Here is a 23,241-nt window from a genome sequence, read left to right as displayed (position 1 = left end):
ATGATTGTAATTCTGCTGGTGTCTATGTCCATGGTGGTGTACAGTGGTAAGTGGCAATGTATTTTTATGATTAGTTGACATTATGTCAAAATACTATTTTAAGTATGAGCATTTGGAAACAGTCCCTTAGAAACACACCTGCTCTCTGCTCAAATTTTGGTGTTCAACACCCAAGTGCACTTGAAGACATTTCTTTATGAAGTGCTTATAAAATATTTTTCTCACAACTTGTAGTGAAGCAAAGAAATAAGTAGTGGGGTTGAAAATACAACCAAAAATTTGCAATTTCTTTTTGCTAGCACTTTGTCATTATTTAAGCCATTAAGACTCCAAATTTATAAGTTCCATATAAAGAGATTCTACTCATTAAATATATTTGAATTATCTTAATTCTCCAAACTGTTCAGTAGATCCTGAAATAGAACCCATGTCCACCTAAAGCTCCTCTTTTAAATTTTAGTATGAATACCTTTTTCTTCATATAACTCTTTGGATTTTATTGTCATGAGTGAATGAACTTCCCTGAGTCAGGGATGGACAAACATCTCAAATTTCTGCAGTCTCTGCACTGTGTAGAAGTGTCAGAGAGAGTTATGATGTGCAAGTGAAGAAAAGGACTCTTACAAGGTCTATCACCATTTCTGGTCAATTCATGGGGATATTTCTAGGGAAGAGAAAACTCAGGACCCAGCACAGAAGAATTCTGCACTGACCTTCATCAGCTTCACCAGCAGCTTCTCCTTTGAGGGGTTGCTTGCATTGCAGTTCAGAAATTAAACAGGTTTAACACAAAACATACAGGCTAAAATTATGGAGCTGAACCTTAAGACTCCTACTATATAGAGAGAAATCAGAGAGAATATTCACATTTCCCACTGCAGTGATAGCAAATGCCCAAATATCTGAACTATTTATTTATTTAAAAATATATATTTTTATATTGATACTGCACTCAAAAATATCTGGAGAGTCATACATTTTTCTGACAAAACATTTGAAAAAAGTCCCCCAAACCTTAAAAGGCTGTGCAGCAGTGTTTAGATTCTTTCCCTTTAGCTAAATACAATGAGAACATGAATATTTAAAGTGTTACCATGTTTAGGTTTGGGGAGGATTATTGATTTATATTTCTGTGGGATTTATTCTGCTGATCTCTGCTTTGAGACTGAAGCAAATATCTGTGCATGAAAGAGCATCTTTGAGAGGAATTAATGTGATTTACCTTGAATAAATCAAATTGTTTGGGTTTGCTGCACCCTGATTTTTTCTGGCATAGTCAAGGTTTTTGCTTCCCAAGGATTTTAATGCATCCATGCCCTGATTTAGGACATTTCAGTGAGCCATGGCTGAAAAAGACAACTGGAGGTGCAGTGAGGATTTTTTGATGGGATTTTTTGTACAACATTTCAGAAAACTGTTGTCAGGTAGGAAAATCACAGATGCAGTCCAGAAACAATTTTATATGTAACTGAACATTAAAAGAAATTCCATGGATAAGGTGTACAATGGGAAAGCCCAAGAGCTGATGTATCATACAGGAGTCTCTTCAAAATGTACTGAATTTTTTAACAGGTTTTGGAGAGAGGTGAGACAAGTTGTCATCCCCAGGGTCTTCTGAGATTTGGAGGATTGATTTTTGTAGTGAAATCTTAGACTGCCTCTACAGGGAATTATACAGGACAGTATTTCCAAATACATGATACCAAAAGAGGAAAAGAGAATAATTACTCCAGAAAGTATTTTCTCCTTGTTCCTCCCACCACCAATTTAAACAAAAGTAAGCAATCCTGTTAGCAAACATTGGTTCATTGATCTTGACTTGGTGACAAATAAAAAAGTTTTTCTCTGTAATTATAGGATTAGAAGAGCCAATGATTTACCAAAGTGCTGAGCAGACATTCCTCTCCAGGGGAACTTCAAACATTTATGTGTTAATTGGGAGTACACAGTTCAGCTTGCCCAGAAGAACTAACAGCAAGTGAAGGATAGTGGAGCAATCACAGTTCCAGTACCCCTGGAATATGGTTTTGTCAATTTTCTCCTCTGACACATTTCAACTCTATGGAATTTTCCTGTTTTCCAAACATTTTGCTGAAAGAACCAAATGATTAATGGCTCTTCTTCAACACTTGGTTTGAGCTGTGGTGTTGTGCAGTGTGTCAGACCTGGCTCCAGCTGCACGTGACAGAACCTGGCCCAGGTGATGTTTGTCATTGCAGAGGAAATACAGGCTTTAGGCCAGAAAATAAGGGTTAGTTTTTCTCTAGCAAGCATGTGTACAAATATAGCATTCAATGCTGGTTTTCTGCAAGGCATGCCATTATTTTGCCTGAAGCTGAATTCCTCATGGCAATGAGGCTTTCAACAGACTTGTTACAGTTCTGTGAAAAGATCAGCCTTTATTTAGGAGACTTTTTCTGGTTTGTGGAAAGCAATTTTCTCCCCTTAGTCCTGCTGCAGAGAAGGACACTTTTGATGGATTACTCTTTATCTAAAAGCTTCTCATTGTGACCAAGAGTTTCAGGGAAAAGAATAACACAAGAGAGGAAGAACCTCCTCCTGACTCACTCAATCCTATACCCATATTCTGCAACTGAACTTGAGAAATTAATTGCTGGGAGGATATGACTATTACCATGAAAATCTTGTTCACATCACAAAGTTGTGGTCATCCTGAGAAAGCACTTATATATGATCTTTAAAAAAAAAGAAAAATCCTATTTTTCTTAATGCTTTACTAAGCATAGAGTTAAGCCTCCTGTCTAAAAACACCATTACTCTGCTTTACTCTTTTACTTCTATATTTATTGCAGGAAAATGTAACAGATGAGCAAGACAACTGTCAGCTCTTTCCCAGAATTTTTTCAGACAAAAAGGACAGCTTTCCTAATGCCAGTTATTCTGAGACATAAGTTATGCCATGAATTTAACACCATGGGCTTTTTCAGTTTTAAATATATAGAATCTTGAGACAGCAAATACACTTTACTTACTACATTTTTTTTAAAGCCAAGGTTAAATAAATCCAAAGTAATACACTGTCTTCTGAAATCATGCAGAGGAAAAAAAACCAGGTTAAAAATGGGAAGGGAGAGAACAAATGTTAGATTTTACTCTAAATCAGAATTTGGCCAACAGAAAGAATGGAAGTGTTGAAATACACCAAATATACCATGTCATCTTCAAAAGGAAGAAAAGATAATTAAGTTGAAATATGAAGTTATAGGAAGAGAGACAATGAGGCATTAAGGCAAGAGGCCAAGATTGACTTAGAAAAACCAGATCACTTTAAATAACCCTGCTTCACATTATAGCACAGGGTTACAGAGTGCTTGGGACATAGGTGGGCACTAAACCAATTTTATATAATTCTACTAATTTGTCCCTGAAAGGGCAACTATTCAGAGGAGAACAGGAAGACAAGGGTTAGCTCATCCCCAGCAGCAATACCTGCTCAACGGGGACTGGGTTTTGAATTGAAGTACACACCAGTACACACCAGTCCACACCAGTGCAATTCTGGGCTTTCCAGGGTGGGGGTGGAGCTGAGCAAGTACTTCATGTCTTTGATAAATCAGTTTACCAGTGTATGAAGATATTCAAAATGCATGCAGTGTGTCATAATGAAATATATGTTGCTGGTTAATTGTGATCTTTTGGGTTTTTTTTTTGTTTTGGTTTGGTTTTTTGTTTTGTTGTTGTTGTTTGTTTTTTGTTTTTTTTACATTTAAACCTTTTTCTTCTCAAATTTATTTGCTGAGGTAGGTGGCCAAGAACTGGAGCCACCACCATTCCTGCCAGAGCTGCTTAACACACCTGAAAGAATCTTGAGTAAGAAAGGTTTAAGCTTTACTTTCTGCAATATTGCATGGCAGTGGGAATCCTTGTACTCCAGAAGCATCACAGGGAAGTGAGAGCAAATAGCCAGGGACTCATCTCAAAATGGTTTAACAACTGAAGTGAGACTAGGGGAAGGCTGGTAGGGGGAGAAATGGTTTTTTTTTAAAGTAAGCATTGTTTGTTTGTTTGTTTGTTTTCATTTAGACAATGCCACACTTTTCAATGGAGTCTTTCAAAATGTGGAAAGCGTTGCATTATTTTTTGGTACGTACCTGTTCCAATTGTACTTTAGCTACGAATAGAAATCCTGTGGGGTTTGTTTTTATATATTTATTAAGATGAAACAGTGATTTTTGTGGATGCAGATCTCCCCAAAGGCCACTGTAACACCAAGCACTGCTGAGTGCCAAGCACTGCCCAATGTCCCTGCCTGGTCTGGGCTCTGTGCTCATGCAAGTATCACCCACACCTGCCTCACCTCCGCTGACCAGGTGCTTTATGGCTCTTCTCCTTCCAGACTGCCTGGGCTCTCACTTCACCTGGTTACAGTCCATCTTCACCAACTTCCCTGCCCTTCTCAACTTTGTGAACAGAATGAAGTGTGTCACTGGGTTTTGCCCCAGGGATTTCGAGGACTACGGCTGCTCTTGCCGGTTTGAGATGGAAGGGCTCCCCGTGGATGAAGCTGATGAGTAAGTCACACCCATGAGAGGTCCTTTTCTGCCCTGACTGGCAAGAAATGCCCTCCTGCTCTGATTACCCAAAGCATAACACCTGTGTAAATTATTTAGAAACAGTAAAAAAAAGATAGATTTATTTGGGGGTAAGTAAGACCCACACCATCTGGCTCTAGTGAGAGAAAATGTAATCTCAGGCCAGGACAATCAAATAGTTGTTTAATTATATCAGCAGGAGATGGGAAAGGAATTTCAAAGAGAATCAAGATACATCCATGTCTGTGAAGAAAATGGGTTTTCCAACAGTGTAATGTATTAATTCCCTGAGTGAAGACAGCAATGGCTCAGAAAGGGCTAAGCCTATACATAGGTGGAAATTAATCCATCCACTCTGCAGCACGGGATGGCTGGGAAAATGGAGATCTAACCCTGCTACTGGAAATAAGCCATGGAACTTCTCTGTGAAAGGTTTTCTGAACAATTGTGATGACATCCTGAAATGGGAGCCTGAGTCAGTTCCATGGATTGATACCCCAGAGCTGAGCACCTGGGCTCTTGCTTCACTCAGCTCCATTTTAGTGCAGAGCAGCACAAACCCAGAGACTGCAGAAACATCCATCAGCAGGTTTGTCCTGAGAATCACCCACACAGCCAGTTTGTGTTTACAAATTGTTGTGCAGCCCTGGGGTGAGCGTTCCCTATCAGCACAGGATTCCTACTGCCATGTGCAGCAAACAGAGACTGATTATTGCTTTGCCACTGACAGAGATGTGCTCTTGCTTCAAGGGGGCCTCCAAACCAGTGGCTTGCCTGTTTCTCCCACAGACAGTTCCCACAGTGTTGCATTTTTTTTTTCACTGATTTTATTTCTTAGAAAATAGTTTTGCAAATCTTGGGGCTTGCCTGCGCCATTTCTGTTCCATAGAAAAGGACTCAATGCCTCACAGCAGGTTTTTAAGGCATGGGGAAGTACTTGGGGAAGTACTAGTGCCTGTGAGAGCAACCTTTTCCCATTTCCAGAGTAGCTCATGGGCATATCTAAATTAGGAGCCTCCACAGACCTTGTCAAAGAGAAGCAGGCCCAGAAGACAATCATGTCTTGCAATGACAGGGAAACAATCCCTTCCCTGCTTGCAAAGGGAATCTAACTGAATTTTTAGATTAACTGTTGCTGTAAATGTTGATGTTATCATGAATCTCTAAACAAACAAGAAGTGCAGAGTTTGTGTTAGACTTCTTATGCAGTTAGAAGAGCTTTTAGAAGCTAACACCACACTACACCTCATGTAGAGTCAGACGACTGTTGGGACATCACCAGGCAGGTGTTCAAAACCCTGTTCCTGGTGGAGCTCACACAGATTTCAGCCTCATCTCTAGAACAAGGCACAGTAGAATTTATGGTGCAGAGGAGCCATCAGGCATTTCTGCTGAATGATATTTGCCCTCACTTTTTTTAGATACATTCCTTGGGCTCCCCTGGTTGTGAAGACAAATAAAATATTGTGATAATTATTTATTAATACAGAGAGTTATTTAATATTAAATTCTTTCTAAATAGAGGAGGTGAAAAAGTGAAAGTGCATGTGTAGCATGTGCAGAAGGGCTCCCTAGAAGGGAGCCTGGCAAGGAGCAGGTGTGAGCCTTCCTGGCAGCAGATGCTGGGTTCAGATGTTTGTGTTGTCCTTGTCTTCAGCATTTTCCAGGACAAACACAACTCAATAACAGAGCTGTGTTTTGAGTCCATTTCTCTGAAATAAGGGTATTTCAATCTGAATCTAACAGCAAGACTGTTTAAACAATTTTACCTGGGGTAAATGATGACTCTTTTACTTGGAGTTTCATTTACAGCTGATGTCAGTGCACAGAGATGTTGTGGAGATGCAAAGAGCTGAAGAGAGGAGAGGACTGAAGAAGAGCTTGTTGGTTTATTTGACTTTTTATTGCTACTCAAAGCTGAAGTGGTCCTGTAGGCAATTTGAGTTTGGCAGAACAACAGGGATGCAGGAAAACCCAAGGTTTCTGACTGCTTGTGATGTATAGTGGCAGGAGAAAACTGCTTTACTCCAGTGTGAGAAAAATATTTTGTGACCCTTTCCAATGGCTAAATGGTGCATTTCAATTGTGATGTTGCATAGAAGTACAAGAAATGGAGGATAAAACTGTGTGTATTTATATAGTCCCAATGGGATACAGGAATTCACATTGCAGAGCCCTTAACCCTCCCTGAGTGCCAGGTTCAGTTTAGTTCTCCAAATCTGCAGTGAGGAAGGTTGGGACAGGACTGGATCCAAGATCTCTAGGGCTGACTTGTGGGGCTTTGCTTGTCAGTGAGCTGACAGTGCTGAGGGGAAGTATTTGTGCACTGGCAGTGGATTTCTTATATGAAGTGCCTGCAAAGTCCTTGCAAGCACCTGGGAATCACAGCAAGACAGAAATGTTTGGTCACCCACAGCAGGCAGACCTGCTCCCACCATTCAGTTTTGCATGCAGCCATGGTTATCCTGCCACTCTGACTCAGGGAAAGGCAGCACTCAGCCTTTCTTTTGTCTGGGGATCAAACTGAACGGTTTGACCTCTCTGTTATTTCCTCTTTAAGATGCTGCTTTCAGCACCGCAGATGCTACGAGGAAGCGCTGGAGATGGAGTGCACGTGGGACCCATCAAAGATCTCTGCAGATGCCAGCTGCTCTACTAAAAACCTGACCTGTGGTGAGATTGACCTGTCAAAAGAGCTTAACACTGGAGCCTCACCAGAAGTTCATTCTGGTCTACCTACCAGGAGTCATAGACAAATTAATCACTTCACTTCCCAGAGCTCCTCCAAGAGGCAGCCTCTTCCTGGGCTTTCCCTTACTTTGCAAGGCCACTAAGCATTGCTGGAGATGTCTGCACACATCAGAAATGCAGCAGATGCTGAGGAGAGACCTGAAAAACTATCTTCTTCTGAGGCATCAAGGCCTGATTTTTCTGCACTTTGAGGGATCAAATTCTTTGTTCAGAGGGTCACACACACTCCTCAGCTACAGCTCTGTCACCAGTGAGGGCAGAGATTGTGTGTTATAACAGGAGCTATTCCATGCAATGCTGGTACAAGCCTGACAAGAGTGGGGTTCTTTAATGCCTAATAACATGTAAAATAATTTTTCATCTAGTTTTGGCTCTCAGAAAAGACTAAATGCTAGAACATGGTTTGAGGATACCAACAAAGAGGAGCAGAATCCCCAAACGAATACCCTTACATCCTATTTAAGCAACAATCTGATCCAATTTCCATTTCTTGTTTCAAATTAAAACCATTTTTTTTATTTAGGCCAATCTCTAATTGCCCAAGTGCATTTAAGCATTAATAATGCTTTTTAAGCTCTTTCTGTATAGTCCCCATCACAAATACAAAATAGAAGTGTGACAGCTATGAAAAGTCAATGTTTTCTTAAATTCTGAAAGGTAGGAAATTTTGAAGAGGGAAAACAGTATTTCTTGGGAAAATGTTTCATATCCTTTGTGTTAGGAAGAAATTTTTAACTTTGAGGGCAGTAAGGCACTGACACAAGTTGCCCAGAGAACCTGTGGATGCCTCATCCCTGGAAGTGTTCAAGGGCAGGCTGGATGGGGCTTTGAGCACCCTATGCTAGTGGAAGATGTCCCTGCCATGGCAGGGGGTGGAATGACGTGAGGTTTAACACACCTTCCAGTCCAAGCTGTTCTAAGGTTCTCTGATTCTTTATAAGGAGCAAATCACCTATCCATGAAAGGCTTGGATTGTGGACTGTGATCTCTTGGAGTTAGGAAGAATATTTTGATTCAGTCTGTGAAATGTTAAATGCAGCATCAGCTGGATTAAGTTTTCCATGGAAGAATAGAGCCTTGCTCTGTAGTCCTCAATACTCTGCAGAAACAACCAAAGAGGCAATAATTTATTGACAGTCATGCCAGGCTAGATCAACTGGTGTTTAAAGCAAGAGTTGGACTATGAAGCTTGTCCATGTTTTGCATGGAGAAGCACAGTATAAATAGGTTTGGACTAACAAAATACAGGCACAAACCTTACAGGAGGAAAAAGCAGAAAGTGGAGAGGATTTTTCAATGGTGCCTTGTTTGGATTTTTGTTTTATCTCCAGAGTCTGTGGATCCCTGTGAACAGTTCCTCTGCACCTGTGACAAAGATGCCATTGAATGCTTTGTGAATGCCCAGATCAACTCCTCCCTGAATGGGCTGGATGTCTCCTTCTGCCCATCTCCAGTTACAGGTAATAACCATTTACTGGGATCTGACCCAGTGCCCCCTCCTGCCAGATTTTCTGCTGGCACCCAATGTGACCCAACGAGAATGAAGCAGGAGCTGGGTGCTTTCCTGCCATAAACCTGGTCTCAGTTTCATGTGTCCTGTCCATTTACTGCTACTTGGGTGAGTACCAGGACAGAAGGTGGTGGCAGACTGATTGCTGTCCTGGAGCAGGGCCAGGAGAGGCCTCTGGGCTGGGGAAAGGGCTGGAGTCCATGAGGAAAGAGGAGAAGACTTGGGGGGGATCTTTTTGCAGTTCTCAGTAAAATAAATGAAGGCAGGAGACATTTCTCATTTTTAATGCCTTTATTAAAAGTGATCAGTTCGGGTGGGGAGAAGCGATGGATCTGCAAGTGCAATTTTGTCCACTGGTCTGTGGGCAGAGCTGGGGGTTTCATCCTCAGGAGAGCATCAGGAGATACCCTAAATTTCTGGTTTAATATTTGATGTCCTCATGTAGCCAACATCTTTAAAGGGTCTTAGCAGACACTAGATTCTGTTCCTCACGTCTGGTCATCACTTTGATTTTTCCATTTCATGTTGGCTCGTTGTTTTTAGGGGTTTTGGGCTAGGTTTGGTGAGAGGCTTCTCCCGTTGCATGCTGGACCAATGTTATTTGTATGCTAACTCCGAGGTCTCCTCCTCTTCACCCCCTGTGCCATCCTCCAGGAAGCAGCATGGTGTCACTCCACAAAAGGGGGAATACCATCAGGACAGGTATTTAATGAAAATGACAGGTGATTACAATAACAAACAGTTAGAACTCCACCCTGGCAGCAACTGGCCCAACCTGTGAACTCTGCGACCTTTTAAAAAATGGGCAGCTGTTATACTCCTAACACTCAGTACCGAGTGGGGTGTGCAGAGAAGATGCAGCCAGACCTTCCTGGAGGTGCACAGGGTGCAAGGAACACAACTGCAACAGGGAAATTCAAGTTAGATGTGAAGAAATCTTTTTCTTCACGAAGCTTCTGCCACCTGAAATAAATGAGGGATACTTGTGGTGATGTCACTAGCAGAAAATACTAAAAATATTGCTAAGCCAAATCTTCCCTTAAACCATTCAAAAACTGACTGGAAAAGCAAAAACAGGCTTCCTCTGTTCAGTTACTTGGTTTCTATTCTGGAGGGAAATAAACCCTACTAAGGATGAAGGGGAGGTTTATCCCCATGGTCACACACTGATCTCTGCTCTGCAGCTGAAATCACAGCCCTGCAAGATCAAATGCCTTCCCCATGGGAGCAGGCCTGGATTAAAAACTTCATTCATATGGATTGCAACCAGAGCATGGCAGGGGCAGGAGCTCTGGGTTCCCAAACTGAGGGAGATGTGAAAATCAGCATTAGCTTTTCTAATACTTTGGGTCACAGTCACTGCCTCCAGTGCTAAGGACAGACAGACGCACACCTGAGTCACAGCCTGGATGTGTGCACACCCTCATGAGTGCATCAAGGGAGAAGAAAATGCCCCAGGAAGGTTTGCATCAAAGCCAGCTTGTGTCTTTTTTTAAGACAGTAATCTTCTACTGGGATCAGATGTCCCTGATATACAGTATGGTAGATCCAACACACCAAAGGTAAAGGGGAAATTGTTCTTTGCGAACAGGAAAATCATGCTGATTTTATCACTGCTGACAAAGACAGATTCCATTTGAGTTCACTGGATGCCTCTGCTAATATTAGGTGCGTGAAACATTTTCACTTAATGTTCACACATATTATAATCCTTCTGTGCAGCTGTTTTGTCCAGTTCTAACTTTGGAAAAAAAAAATTCCCTATCTGATGAATCCATAGGCAAAGGATTTTGGTAGGTTCTTTATTACAGAGAAAAAATTGAGTGAAATGGGCATGTATTTGACTAAATATTTAATAGGAATACATTCAATGGGCTCCTGATTTGTGCAGTTCAGATCAAACAGTGAAAAAATCCCCTTCTCACACTTTATGAGAGACTTTTCTCTTTCAGAAACAACCAGCAAGAGAGAGCTGACAACACGACACATGGAGGGTAGGTCACCTCTGTAATTCTTGTCTGGAATGTATTAAATTGAGACCAGCTTATACTCAGAAAAATAAGCTGAAGAAATGGGAATTTAAAGAATGCTGACTGCCAGCCAATTCCTCTTGTTGAGGTTGAAACTCTTTGGGATTTTTTTTTTTTTTTATTATTATACTGCATGTAGCTCAATAGAATTTAGTATCAGCAGGGTATAAATACTAAAGCAATATTTTAATACTGCTGCTGTAGTCAGAATAATATTTAGAAATAAGTTCCTTTTTGATGACTCTGATCATGTTATTCCAGGACACAGTCTAAGGAGCATCCTAAGCCACGAGCTTCTGGAGTAAAACATTTTTTCTTTTTGCAGCATTGGTTCATCAAGGGAATGATGAAACACTGGCTGTGACTGCATCTGTGGAAGAAGGTTTGCAACTTAGAGTGAACAAAGCCCTGCTTGCAGCTCCCAACAGCTGAGAGAATACAATATATTTGCTTTCTTTCTGCCCATCCAAAAGGACTGCTGTAAAACTAGATGTAATGTTTTGGTGATGGAGTTCAAGATTGAATGAGAAGGTGCAATTTTTCAATTTGCGCATGTAATGTGTTTAACCAGTGTTTACAGTGAGTTTCCCAAGGGCTGAGAATGAATGCTCTACAACAAAACCTGTTTTCATCAAAACAGCTTTTTTTCCCTGGGAACACAGGCTGGAGCAGGTGAGCTGTTTGGCAGAGATGCCCTCTGTGGGTGCCAACCACTGGACCCACAGCCAATTACATATTCTTATGTTTAAAAGATATTGAATTAATTAAGATCAAGCAGTAGCACGAGGAAATTCTGAGCATGATTTGTGCCAATGAGCCACCAGTTTTTATTTTATTTACTTGTAACAAAGAGATCCAGGCTGAAACCTCCTCACTCTGGAGCCTCCTTGGTGAGTCCCTAAACAGCAACGCTGAGTGGTTGTCATGGAAGTCTTTTTTTTTTCTGCTACGATCAATGATTGTTTTATGAGGAGTGGGTAATTGCAAAACCTCACTGCTGCAGTGAGAATCTGTTCTCTTGCCTGCATGGTGAGCACCACCACGTGACAGGCCAGGGACAGAAGCACCCAAAGCCTTTGGTAGCTCTGGGAAGGCCAAGATATGAAGTTGAGAGGGAGACCAGTCTTGGACTCTTACCCAGTTTAGTACTTTTGTTTTGTGGCTCCATCACAAGCAAAGCCACACTGCTGTTAAGGTTGAAATGGCACCAGAGCGGTTTGGAAAATGGCCTGGGGGTGCTGGTGGGTGCACAGCTGCCTCAGTAGGAGCCAGTGAGTGCCCAGGTGGCCCAGAAGGTCAATGGCACCTTGGCCTGTGCCAGCAGCAGAGTGAGCAGCAGGACCAGGGCAGTGATCACCCCTCAGCACCAGGAGGCTGCACCCTGAGTGCTGTGCTCAGCTCTGGCTCCCTCACTTTAAAAAGGACATTGAGGGGCTGGGGTGTGTCCAGAGAAAGGCAACAAGGCTCATGAGAGGACAAGAGAACATTTCTTATGAGGAGTGGCAGAGGCAGATGGGTTTGTTTGGTCTTGAGAAGAGCAGGCTCAGTGGAACCTCGTGGCTCTCCAAAACCACCTGACAGGAGGGTGTGGTGAGGTAGGGGTTGGTCTCCTCTGCTGTGCCTGCAGGAAAACAATCAGAGGAAATGTTCTTAAGATGAGACAGGAGGATTCGGATGAGATATTCACAAGAAGTTTTTCTCTGTTCAGGCACTCAGACATTGGACTGCCCAGGAAGGTGCTGGAGTTACCACCCCTGGAGGTGTTTGGAGGAGTTTGGATCTGGCACTGTGCAATGTGGTTTGGTGGTTTAGGGATTATAGAGGCAGGGCAGGGCTGACAGCTGGCTTGGGTGATCTGAAGGTCTCTTCCTACCTTGGTGATTCCATGTTTCTCTGTTCATAGACCCCAAATCTGCCAAGCACAGAAGCAACATGCACTGACGTGCAACCAGGCCACTGCTTAACCCAGAAAATCACAGAGGGGTTTGTGTTGGAAGGGCCCTTAAAGATCATCTCATTCCAAATCTCCTGCTGTGGGCAGGGATCTTTCCACCAAACCAGCTTGCACAGGGAGAGGTGGAAAGCTGGATTTTTTTGAGAATCTGATTTAAAGCTTTAGTGTGCTCCTCTGTGTGTGCCATTGCCCTAAGTGTGAATCTGGAATAATGAAAACCACATGGATTTTTTTTTCTTTTTATGAAAAAAAATGTTTCTGACATTTAAAGGTTTGTAGGTTTATTTGGTTTTTATATTTTTAAATAGCAGCACATGCACAAGTGTAGGTACCTGAAAAGGCTTTATGCTGAATGTAAGGGCTGGCTGTTCCTTCATAGCTCTCCTGGATGATCAAAGTAGTTTTTTACAATATTTTTCATTCTCACCTAGCAGCAGCTCCAGGGTTGGTTCATGTTTTTCTGTCTGCTTCTGGGACACTTTGTAATAGAAAACAGAACTCCTGAAGGAATGAGAGCATCTGTATTTGCACTTCTGAAGCAATGTTTTACTTCCTGAAAATAACTACTCCTGCTCCCTAATGAGGCACAGTCCATCATAAGGTTCCAAGAACAAAAACCTGTATTAGGAATTTTAGAAAGCTGAAAACAATATAGATAATGTTGCTAATCAGTCTTTGAAGGAAACATTTGGAGAACCATTTACTATTTAACCAGTTGTCTTCCTCTTTAAGCCCAAAGAATCTTCAACATTGACAACTGTGGAAGCTTCATTAAACCAAAGCTAAGTATCATTGAGAAACTCATTCAAAGGATTTAACAAGTTAGTCTTCACATCATGACATCCTAACAACACAGAAAAAAAAATGTGGAGATGATTTTTTAGATCATTTGATAGCTATTTTTATAATTTACCAAAATGCAGCTGACAAAAAAAAATCATTTTGTCAGGGCAAGAAAACAAGTTAGAGGTCAGGGAATTACTTGGACTTATGGCTGCCTATCCATACCTGACTCTCAGTGCAGGCAAACACAAGGTGTTCACAAGGAGCCCAGCACCTTTCTGTGCACAACACTGGGATGGCAGACCTAACCCTGTTTAGTCTCTTTGTCAAATGGACCTTATATTGAATTTCCCAATTCAGCCATATTTGCACTTCTTTCATAGAATCCTGTGTTAGTGCTATGTACATTATTTGCATGCAATGAGATTAATTTATGAGTATCAGTTTGTCTACAACCATCAATACACCACTGAGAAAAACAGGCAAATGTCTCTCCATGCTATGCCTGTATCTTCCTGTTTTCAGAAAAAGCTCTTCTCAGCAGCCTGACTGTCCATAACTGTGCTGGCAAAGTGTTTCCTGAGTTTATATTTTCTATTTTCAACAGTGGCTTCTTTTGAGCCCCGTGACAGAGTCTTGGCAACTTCCAAAGCCAGAGGTAAGAGTCATTAAATTTTGTTGACAAATTTGGCACTCTTGACTACAGGTGAATATGGATTTTCATTTGTGAAGCTCTGTGGTGTCACAGTCAAAAATCTTCAGCACAGGATTTTTGGATAATATTTCTTCTGCTGACTTGCACATCCTTCAGCAAAACACTTTGCTTCTCCTAATTACCATCTTTATAATTCCAGGCTGTTTGGTTAAGCTTTATAATGCTTTAAGTCAAAGTAATTTCAGAAATGCATGGCAGAAATTCAGCTGGCAGGCCAGTACCATGATGCCTCTGTTTTTTGTACAGTTACCTCAAGGGACCACAGAGGCACAGCTCCTGCTCCCCCCATCCTCTCAATTAAAGGTCAGTGACCCTCAGTTTTTCTTTGGCTGACACAGCAATTCTTCATCTAAAAGCATCACAGTTAAAACTCTGTACATGGTGGCAACAGGGCTGTCAGAGAATCAAATTTAGATCAGGGTCAGATAGAAGATACACAGGCAATAAAACCTGAGAAGCATTAGCTGTTCCTTGCCTCCAGCCACTCATTTGCACTCCTCATCCAAGTGTTTCTGAAAGCCTCTTCACATAAGGTTTAATAATATAATGGTTGTTTCTGTAAATTACATTCGCAGCATCTGCTGCCAGGAGGGTTTATTTTGATTTTGCCTCCTCCTTTATTGCAGATAATTTCATGGAACTCTCTCCCAGTGTAAAACCTGTTCCAGCTTTTGCAGGTGTCTGTGCTTTGAGCACAGCCTCACCAGTAGGCACAGCTGAAAATGGAGCACCTTGGTAGATCTGGAAGTTTCCTCTGGCCCCTTTTAGGTAGAAAGGATTATCCAGACAGGCTGAAATCCACCAGAAAAACGTCAGAGAAAACTGCATATGAAGAGTAGAGAGCAGTCATTTTTAACTCTGATTACACTGTCTGAACAATGTCCCTGTCTCCCACCCCAATGGATTCAGCACTGCTGTACTAAGCACTGGTCAAAATCCCCAAATATTCTCCAACATTAACTGAATGCACCAGAAAATCTGTGTATTGTGTTTTAGGTCTGCACAGCTCCCACGAGATTATTTGTGATATCTATTCTTAGCTAAGTGTAGAATTTCCCAAACTCTGGTTTTATTTTTTACATCCAGCAGGAATCACTTTCATTTCAACATTTCACTGCCAAACAAAGTGGCATAAAATGTGCACCATGCTGGGCTATCAAAACCAGTGTGTGATTATTGATCCCTTTCTGCCACCTTTCATGGGCTTTGCTGTGTTCTTAGCAGTGCTTTAATTTCTTTTAATCTGTTCTCTTATCCTGTGACAGGTTATTTTCAACACATACTAAAACCAGAACATCAGAGGGACAAGCTTAATGAGTTTGACTTTAGTCCAATCAATAAATTCAGCCAAAGAATTCAAAAAGAAAGCTTTAAAAATATGAAAATACATGCCCATTAGTATTTTAAAAGTATTTCTTTTGTGAAATGCCACATGGTTCACATTGACATTTAGAAAAGGAAGTGAAACCATTTGATAAGTGTTTTCATTAAAAATTAGATTATATAAAAAAGGTATAAAAAGATTTTAAGTACCTCCAAATTCAACAAAACATTCCTGATCAACAATAAAGTGTCAGATAATCTAAAAACAAATAAGATAATCTAAAAAAAAAACCAAAATATTTTTTAGGATAAAGAATCTCCCAAAAATAATTATTTTTCAACTTATTTTTGCCCTCAATATTTCCTTGTGGTTACAACTCAGTAAACCCTTCAGTCACCCAGCTCTGCATCAATCAAATAATTTCTTCTTTCACTGATGTTACTCTCAGTTGTAGAAACTTCAGGTAGACAGACACTTTTAAAGCAATTTACTCAGCAAATGACATCTTGCTTCTACTTTATCTGTCAGTACAGCTGACTAAACAGCAAATATGATTTTCAGCACCTGGCAAAGCTCTTTGTCTCAGTACATAGAGAATTAAAAAAAAAAAAAAACAAAAAAAAAAAACAAAACAATCAGGAGTTAAATTGGATATGGTTAACCACAGTCCTTTCTTCTGAAAGGCAAGGGATGTGCATAAATGACCAGTGTGGATACTCTGCTTTTCCAGTTTTCCTCTCAGACACTCCTTCTCTGTGACCATCAATTCTCACTGGTTCTGCCTGAGGATATTACTCTCACCAGCTATCTAAAACTAAAATCTTGCTGTTTATTTTCTATTTCTTCTTCTGCTTTCTTTTTTCTGCTTATTCAGAAGAAGATGGATTCATGGAAGCTTTGGTCCCAGCGGAAGAGATAACCACCTCCCCAGCCTCATTCCCAGGAGACAGTAACTCAATGCAAGTCAAAATTGTCTCCACCAACAGGAGTCCTGCAGGCACACCTGCAAGGACAAAAGCAAAAGGCAAGTGAAAAATTAATTACACTTTTTCTAATTTAGAGCACTCCCCTATTCCTGTTTACAGCTATGTGAGGAGCCAGCATTTTTCATGGATATGTAGGATGAAACTATTTTGTTATTTAAATCTGGAGGTTGTGTACAACACAGGAAGAATAGCACTGACTGCCCTGGAAAGAGAAGCCCTCTGCCACCTGACCAGGAAAGCTTAACTAAACACTAATAAACAATCTCCCACTAAAAATTAACACATTTTAGGAGACTGCAGCTGATAATAGTTTGGAATATGGACTTTTGGACACACTCCTGAAAGAAGAGTCATTCTCCCTTCACAAGTGTAATCAGTGCATTTGCCTTCTCCAGAGACAAGCCCTGCAAAGGGTGGCCTGAGCACAGCTTCCTCTGGCAGAGCTCTGGACCTGGGACTGCCTGAGAGGGGACCTGCAGGAAAAGGTAAATAAAGGGCTTTTTCCCCATTACATCTGATGAAATATTCAGCAGCCTCTGTATTAAAAACAGGTATGTATTATATATAAATATTATAGTTATTTTAAACCAGTTAAGCACATATGTATTGGTACTTAGAAGAAGAGGAGGTGGAGACATCTGCAAAAGCTTCCATCACTTTAATCTCTTCTGCCAGTATGCTGTCAGCAACACTTATAAAAACTACTAATTATTAGCTTGTAAGGAAATTTTTCTCATATAGTGCAGTATCTAAAATGAGCTCAGGGAATGTTTCTCCCTGCTTTTGTTTGCTGGAAGTAATTTAATCACATCTCTAAGTTGCTTTGTTTTATAAGCAGCAGCAGCAATAGGAATTTTCCTGCTCTTCATTCTGACCTTTTGCCACAGTTTTGCCATTGCCAGTCAGACTTTTTCTCATCATTTCTGATTCTGTTCCAATTCCTGCTCGGGGATCCCAGAGATCCTAAGACATTTTAGACCTGTCCTGGCTATAAATTCACACTCAAGGACTGTCTCATCCATCTTTTTAGGCTTCCCAATGGAGAGAAGCGGCCCTGGAACTGGAAAAGAGCAGAAGAATCAACCCCACCTTTCACTAAAATGGAAAATACAATTTTAAAATACCAGCTTTTAGAGAGCACAGATCAATTCCCTGAGCCTGTGGTTTATTCTGGGATTTAACATGAATGAATCAAGACCCAGGAAGGCACATGGGCAGAATTTCCTGTTGGAAACAGTAATCCAGGATTGACCCTGACAGGAGCAGGGAATCAGACTAGAGCTGCAGGGGGGGAGATGGGATTACTTGTGGGAGAAGGGAGGATGCAGAGGGAACAGAAACTCTCCCTCCCTCCTTCTCCTGCATCAGCCTCTTACATCCTTTCCCCTGCAAAGTCCCAGAACAGGTCCCTTTGATGTCTTCTTCCTGATATGGAACATTGTGTTTTTTCAAATCTTATTAATAATTCCCATAATATCAGTTCTTCCTGAGCAGAGGGAGCCACAGACACATTAGGATTGGGATTTGGTGATGCCAAACCCTCAGCAGAGCAATAGTCATTACAACAGATGACTCCTGCATTTGGCCCAGGGGCACTGCAGCTCAAATTGGATTATATTTCAAATGATATTTTAATAAAATATTGTTTCCTTCAGCCAAACATGGTCATTGCCCAGCTATTACTGTGGAAGCACAAGAGGTTAGGACTGCATTTTCCAAATCAGCAAGACATAAACCATTGAATACTCAGCTGAGTTTGAATATTCCAAAAGAAAAATTTACCTTTGAAAGATTACAAAGGACTGCTAAGTATTCTCATTGCAGTCCAATTTGACTTGTATGTTCTATCTTCCTAGAAATCTCTCTCCCCTTTAAACTGCCTTGCCCTTTTGCTGTCTTGCTCAGTCAGCAGTACTCTAAGAGCCATAATTCATGGACTGAAGCAGTAATTTAGAGGTGGTGAAGTGTTGTCCTTCAAAGTTTCTGATAGCTCTGGAAACACTTCTACCTTCACAAGAGAGCCCTCAAGCAGTGAGAACACAATGTCAAATAACAACTTTGCTTTGCAGTGTGCGAGCGATTGACCTTTCTGCAAGAGAGAGGACGTGGAAGAGTGGAGAGGGAGCTGCCCCAGCTTGGAGAAATGCTGTTCTGCCTAACTGGGAGATGCCCAGAGGAATTTGAGTCCTATGGCTGCTACTGTGGCCAAGAGGGAAGAGGAGATCCCGCGGATGCACTGGACAGGTGAGGGCTCCTCTGTGTGTGCCATTACCTGTGGGTGGTACTGTGGCGCCCATGGACCAAGGAAGATCAGTACAACATTTTCTGGGCATTGTACAGCTATGGAGCAGTAGTCAGGGCACATTCTGGGGGAAAAAAATCCACTTAAGTACATAAAACACAAAATACTCTCATGTGACTAAACCACATTCTATTGTTGTGGCAATGTTTTGGAGAGGACTTACTAACTCCACATAAGAAAGGAGAATGATGGGAGGTGAGCAGAGCAGAAGGAGGAGAATATCAAAGGGATGAGGATAAGGGTCACTTGGCTCAGAGGTGGCTTGAAAAGTGACTTCTGAAGAGAAGAATTAACATCCACCCAGGGCACATTGTCCTCCAGAAAGGAACAGAGCTGAAGCAGAGTTGTGTCAAAGCTGGAGCAAAGTTCTGTCAGAGCTGCAGCCAAGAGCCAGCAGGGCTGATGATGAGGGGCAATGCAGACAATTGCACAAATAAAAGTATCTCTGGGAGTGCTGCATTTACAGCTAAAAACCTCCTCCTCTGAGGAAGTTAATAACAGTTGGGGCACATCAGGTCCAAGCAGAGCACACTCCTTTTTCCTGCACTCATACACAAACAAGACAGCCCAGGAATGAAAAATTTGATTAAATGATGGCATGATCTGGGTATCATGATGCAATTTTCAGATTTCTAGCCAAGATTTGAACACTGAAGACACTTTTCAGGGCAGATAGGTCAATTACAATTGTAATTATGTGTCTTGAATTTAAAATACACCCCTCTTTAAACACATGACATGAAAAGACTTAGGAAGAGGAAGGTGAAAATAGGAAGAAATACAGGAAGAAGGTAGGAACAGCTTGGGTTGTTTTTTGTTCTTCATAGGAAAAAACATTCCAGGGTATGAAAACTATTTTTTTTTTGTTTTAATGGGCATTGAAAATAAACACAAAGAATTGTGAGAGTTCTGGGATTCAGGAAGAGTAAGTATTTTCCATTTATTTCTACTCTTTATTTAGATGCTGCTTCTCTCATCACTGCTGTATGGAGCAAGTTAAGAAACTTGGATGTCATGCAGAAATAAATTTGAGATCTGAAGTTGTATGTTTTGATCACTCACCAAAATGTAAGCTTGTGTGAGAGGAAACTCTCATGTCCTGATGACGATATCAACATGATAGACTGATGACACTATGACTGAGCTGCTAGAGCTCAGTATGGAGACAGAAATATTTAGCTTACAAAAAATTAGCAATGTTTACTATAAATTTAAACTTTTTTCCTAGTTGAGACAAAGGTTATTACACTGCTGTGTATGTGAGCAGTAATGTGGCCTCTGCCGGGTTTCGGGGTGTCCCCAGCAGGCTGCAGTGGATCCGGATAGCGCAGTCCTGTTTGGAACAGACTGTCCCAGTTCCCAAGCGGTCCCCAGCCACTGGCTGCCTTAGCCAGCTTAAGTGATATCAGCTCTAGTGATTATCAGGTCATTTGTGATTTCAGCTCTCTGATTCTTGCTAGGTGCCTAGGCAGATGCAGAGAGAGGAGAAGGCTGTGTGAGGTTCCACAGGAGTTTTTATTGAATATTCTGTGAATGTTCTCAGGGACAGCTCTTCTGCTGAGCTGGGCAAAAGTAAGGGTTTTATAGGATATAGGGGTTTTAGAAAGTGTCCAATAGCAGGAGTCAAAAGGAAAGTGACCTGTAGTTTTACAGAGAGATAAGCAAGGGTCTGAGGGGGAAAAAGGGGCTTCTAAGGTCCAGTCATCATGACTAGGCATTTTGTATCTTAGACTGCTGAACGCCATGGGGGCATTGCAGGATCTAAGCCTGCTACAGACCAGGTCAGGCTGAGAAACTTACATTCAGACATTTTATAGTTATGGTAGGAAGTCAGCTACTTGTGTCTTTACATTCACAAATTCAACTAAAGCCAGCAGAACCTTCCACTGCCCAGCACCTTGGTGCCAGGCTTTTGTTTAGGAAATTAATGGTGACTTTGGAGACTAAAATTCATGGCAGATTTGAAAATTTTATTTTCAAAACCTCATCTACCTGTGGCAAATTATACAAGAAGTAAGTTCAACAGCTTTCAAAGGTGAATTGTGAAATTTCTCTTTCAGGCATTGGGCAGAGCACGTGTGAGAAGCTCCTCTGTGCCTGTGACATGGCTGCGGCCGAGTGCATGGCCTCTGCTGCCTTCAATGCCAGCCTGAAGCTGCCCCACGGGCAGGGCTGCCGGGAGGAGAAGCTCTCCTGCCCAGGGGACTCTGCTGAAAGGGCTCCAGCAGGCACCCAAACAGGCTCCCAAACAGGCACAGGGGCTTCCAGCTCCGAGGAGAGCAGTGAGGAGGAAGGAGCCCGGCGGGGAGGATTGCGGAGAGCCAGGAGAGGGACGCGGCGTCACTTGAGGAATGCCAGAACTGGGGGGCACGAGGGCAGATAACCCTGAGGGCAGAACACCATCCACCTCCAGGGGCTTGGCAAGGGCCAGGACAGCAGCCAGGCACTGAACACCTGCCCTCCTCATCCTCTGCACGCTGCCTCACACTCTCCAGCACACAAATGACATAATCATAGACTAGGATTAGGTGTTAGGCTGTATCAACTCCTTACTGTGGGGAGGTCAGCACTATGGAGCATCTGTCTAGGTCAGATATTACCTTAAATAATTATTGGACAGTGTTCTATATAACTTCACTTGATTTTTTAATGTAAAAACTGTTATGATCAGACTGACTTTTGTTAACTGTGCACTTGGTTCAGACTGGATCTTGCTGATAGTGTCCAAGTTTTCCAGGTTTTTAATTAAACCAACCTGCAACTACTCCCTCTGTGGACATTTTTCCTTTACTGAGCTTAGCAGGAAACACCCAGAAGCAAAGCTAAAGTAATTGCATGAAAGTTCTTTTGTTCATTCCTGTCTATAGCTGTGTGTGACTCCTTTCTGAGGGCAACAGGTCCAAAATGCTGGACTGACCTTCCTCTTAGGGAAGCCTCTTTCTTCTCTGGGGCCCAAGTTAAGGACATGAGCAGGAAACTTTCCAGCCTGGTACAGCCCTTGGACTGTTACTCTTCCATGTTGGGGTGATGAAGTCACAATGTACAGTCCAAGGATGATCAAAAGAGACTTCACCACCTTGGAATGACTGATAGGAAATGTGGAGCATAGGTCATGCAGGAACAGACAGGCTCTGTCTATCAGTACCTGGCCCCATGGCTGGGGTCACAGCCAGAATTTGGGGTTTTGTGGTAATAGGATCATCAGCACAACACCAGACCTGTTTGTGTCAGATGGGATTCACATTTCTCACATGGGCAAGAGGGTCTTTGCTCATGAGCTATCAGGACTGACTGACAGGCTTTAAAACAGACTTGAAGGGAGAGAGGTATAATATCAGGCCATGGCAAACCTCTAAAGATCCCTTCCAACCCAACCCATTCTATGATTCCATGACTCACCAACACTTCCTAGGACAAAAAATGTTGCAAACTTCCCAGTGACTCATTCAGCTGCTCTGAAAGGTCTGGATTTCTTCTCTATCTTGTTCTACAGGACTGAACTGTGTCACCAAAGTATTCCTACAGACCAATGACTGTAGCATGTATCCCTAATATCCAATGACATTCTCCATGTACCCTCATGCTGGGTACAGAGATGCTGCCTGTGTTCTTCCAGATCCTGCAGCAGTTCACTGAACCCCAGCATGTGATCCTGTGTGAACTGAACAGTGTGAGAAGAGCAGGTGAAAATGCCTGTGAATGTTCTTGGATGAGCAGTTTATATTGGATAAACTTCTGGCTGGTGATACACCCCCTTTTTCCTACATTAAAAGTGCAAAGGATTACTACATTTAAAAACCCCCCAAACAAACAAACCCTAAACAAACAAACAAAAAACCAAACATTATCACCCCCCCTCCCCAACAAAGCACAAACAAACAAATCCCACCACACAAACTCCCAAAATAAACCCCAAAGGTATTTAGTCACGTGAATCCCACTGGATCTCAGTGGCTACACCTTCAGCCCTAGTGAAAAATCTTCCTTTAACAGGTCAAATAAGTGATGTGAGAAATTCTATTTGCAGACAAGATTTTAATTAACTCCCCCTTTATGCTGTACAGAAAAAGGACACCTCAGAGCTGAAGCAAATTGCTAAAACTGCAAAATGCCCATTTTTGTCCTATGCTGAGGATGAGATCTGCATTACACTGCAACTTTTATCAGCTTTTATTATAGGGATGAAAAATTATTTTACATTTCACAGAATTTATAAATAAATATTGCAATGAGAAAGTGAGACAAATAAGCTGAAATATGGAAAACGGCCTGTAAGCAGGTGAATGAATTGCACTGCAGAGCTGCAATAACATCAGTTCATCTCTTTGACAAG

General features: G+C 41.8%; 1 protein-coding gene across 1 annotated transcript; it reads left to right on the top strand.

Moving 5' to 3' along the window:
- Positions 1 to 21,291, top strand: OC90 (otoconin 90). The gene is made up of 15 exons (XM_059487610.1): positions 1 to 46; positions 3,766 to 3,831; positions 4,045 to 4,104; positions 4,358 to 4,532; positions 7,114 to 7,226; positions 8,636 to 8,764; positions 10,767 to 10,808; positions 11,170 to 11,226; positions 14,189 to 14,239; positions 14,543 to 14,599; positions 16,495 to 16,644; positions 17,002 to 17,091; positions 18,676 to 18,850; positions 19,870 to 19,976; positions 20,969 to 21,291. Exons 1-15 carry the CDS (start codon positions 1 to 3, stop codon positions 21,289 to 21,291), a joined length of 1,641 nt encoding a protein of 546 aa, XP_059343593.1.
- Positions 21,292 to 23,241: the final 1,950 nt, after the last annotated feature.

The sequence above is a fragment of the Ammospiza nelsoni genome, chromosome 1 (assembly GCF_027579445.1).
Source record: "Ammospiza nelsoni isolate bAmmNel1 chromosome 1, bAmmNel1.pri, whole genome shotgun sequence".
Classification (NCBI taxonomy): domain Eukaryota; kingdom Metazoa; phylum Chordata; class Aves; order Passeriformes; family Passerellidae; genus Ammospiza; species Ammospiza nelsoni.
The sequence above is the reverse complement of the archived record's forward strand: the minus strand, read 5'-3'. Positions and strand labels throughout refer to the sequence as shown.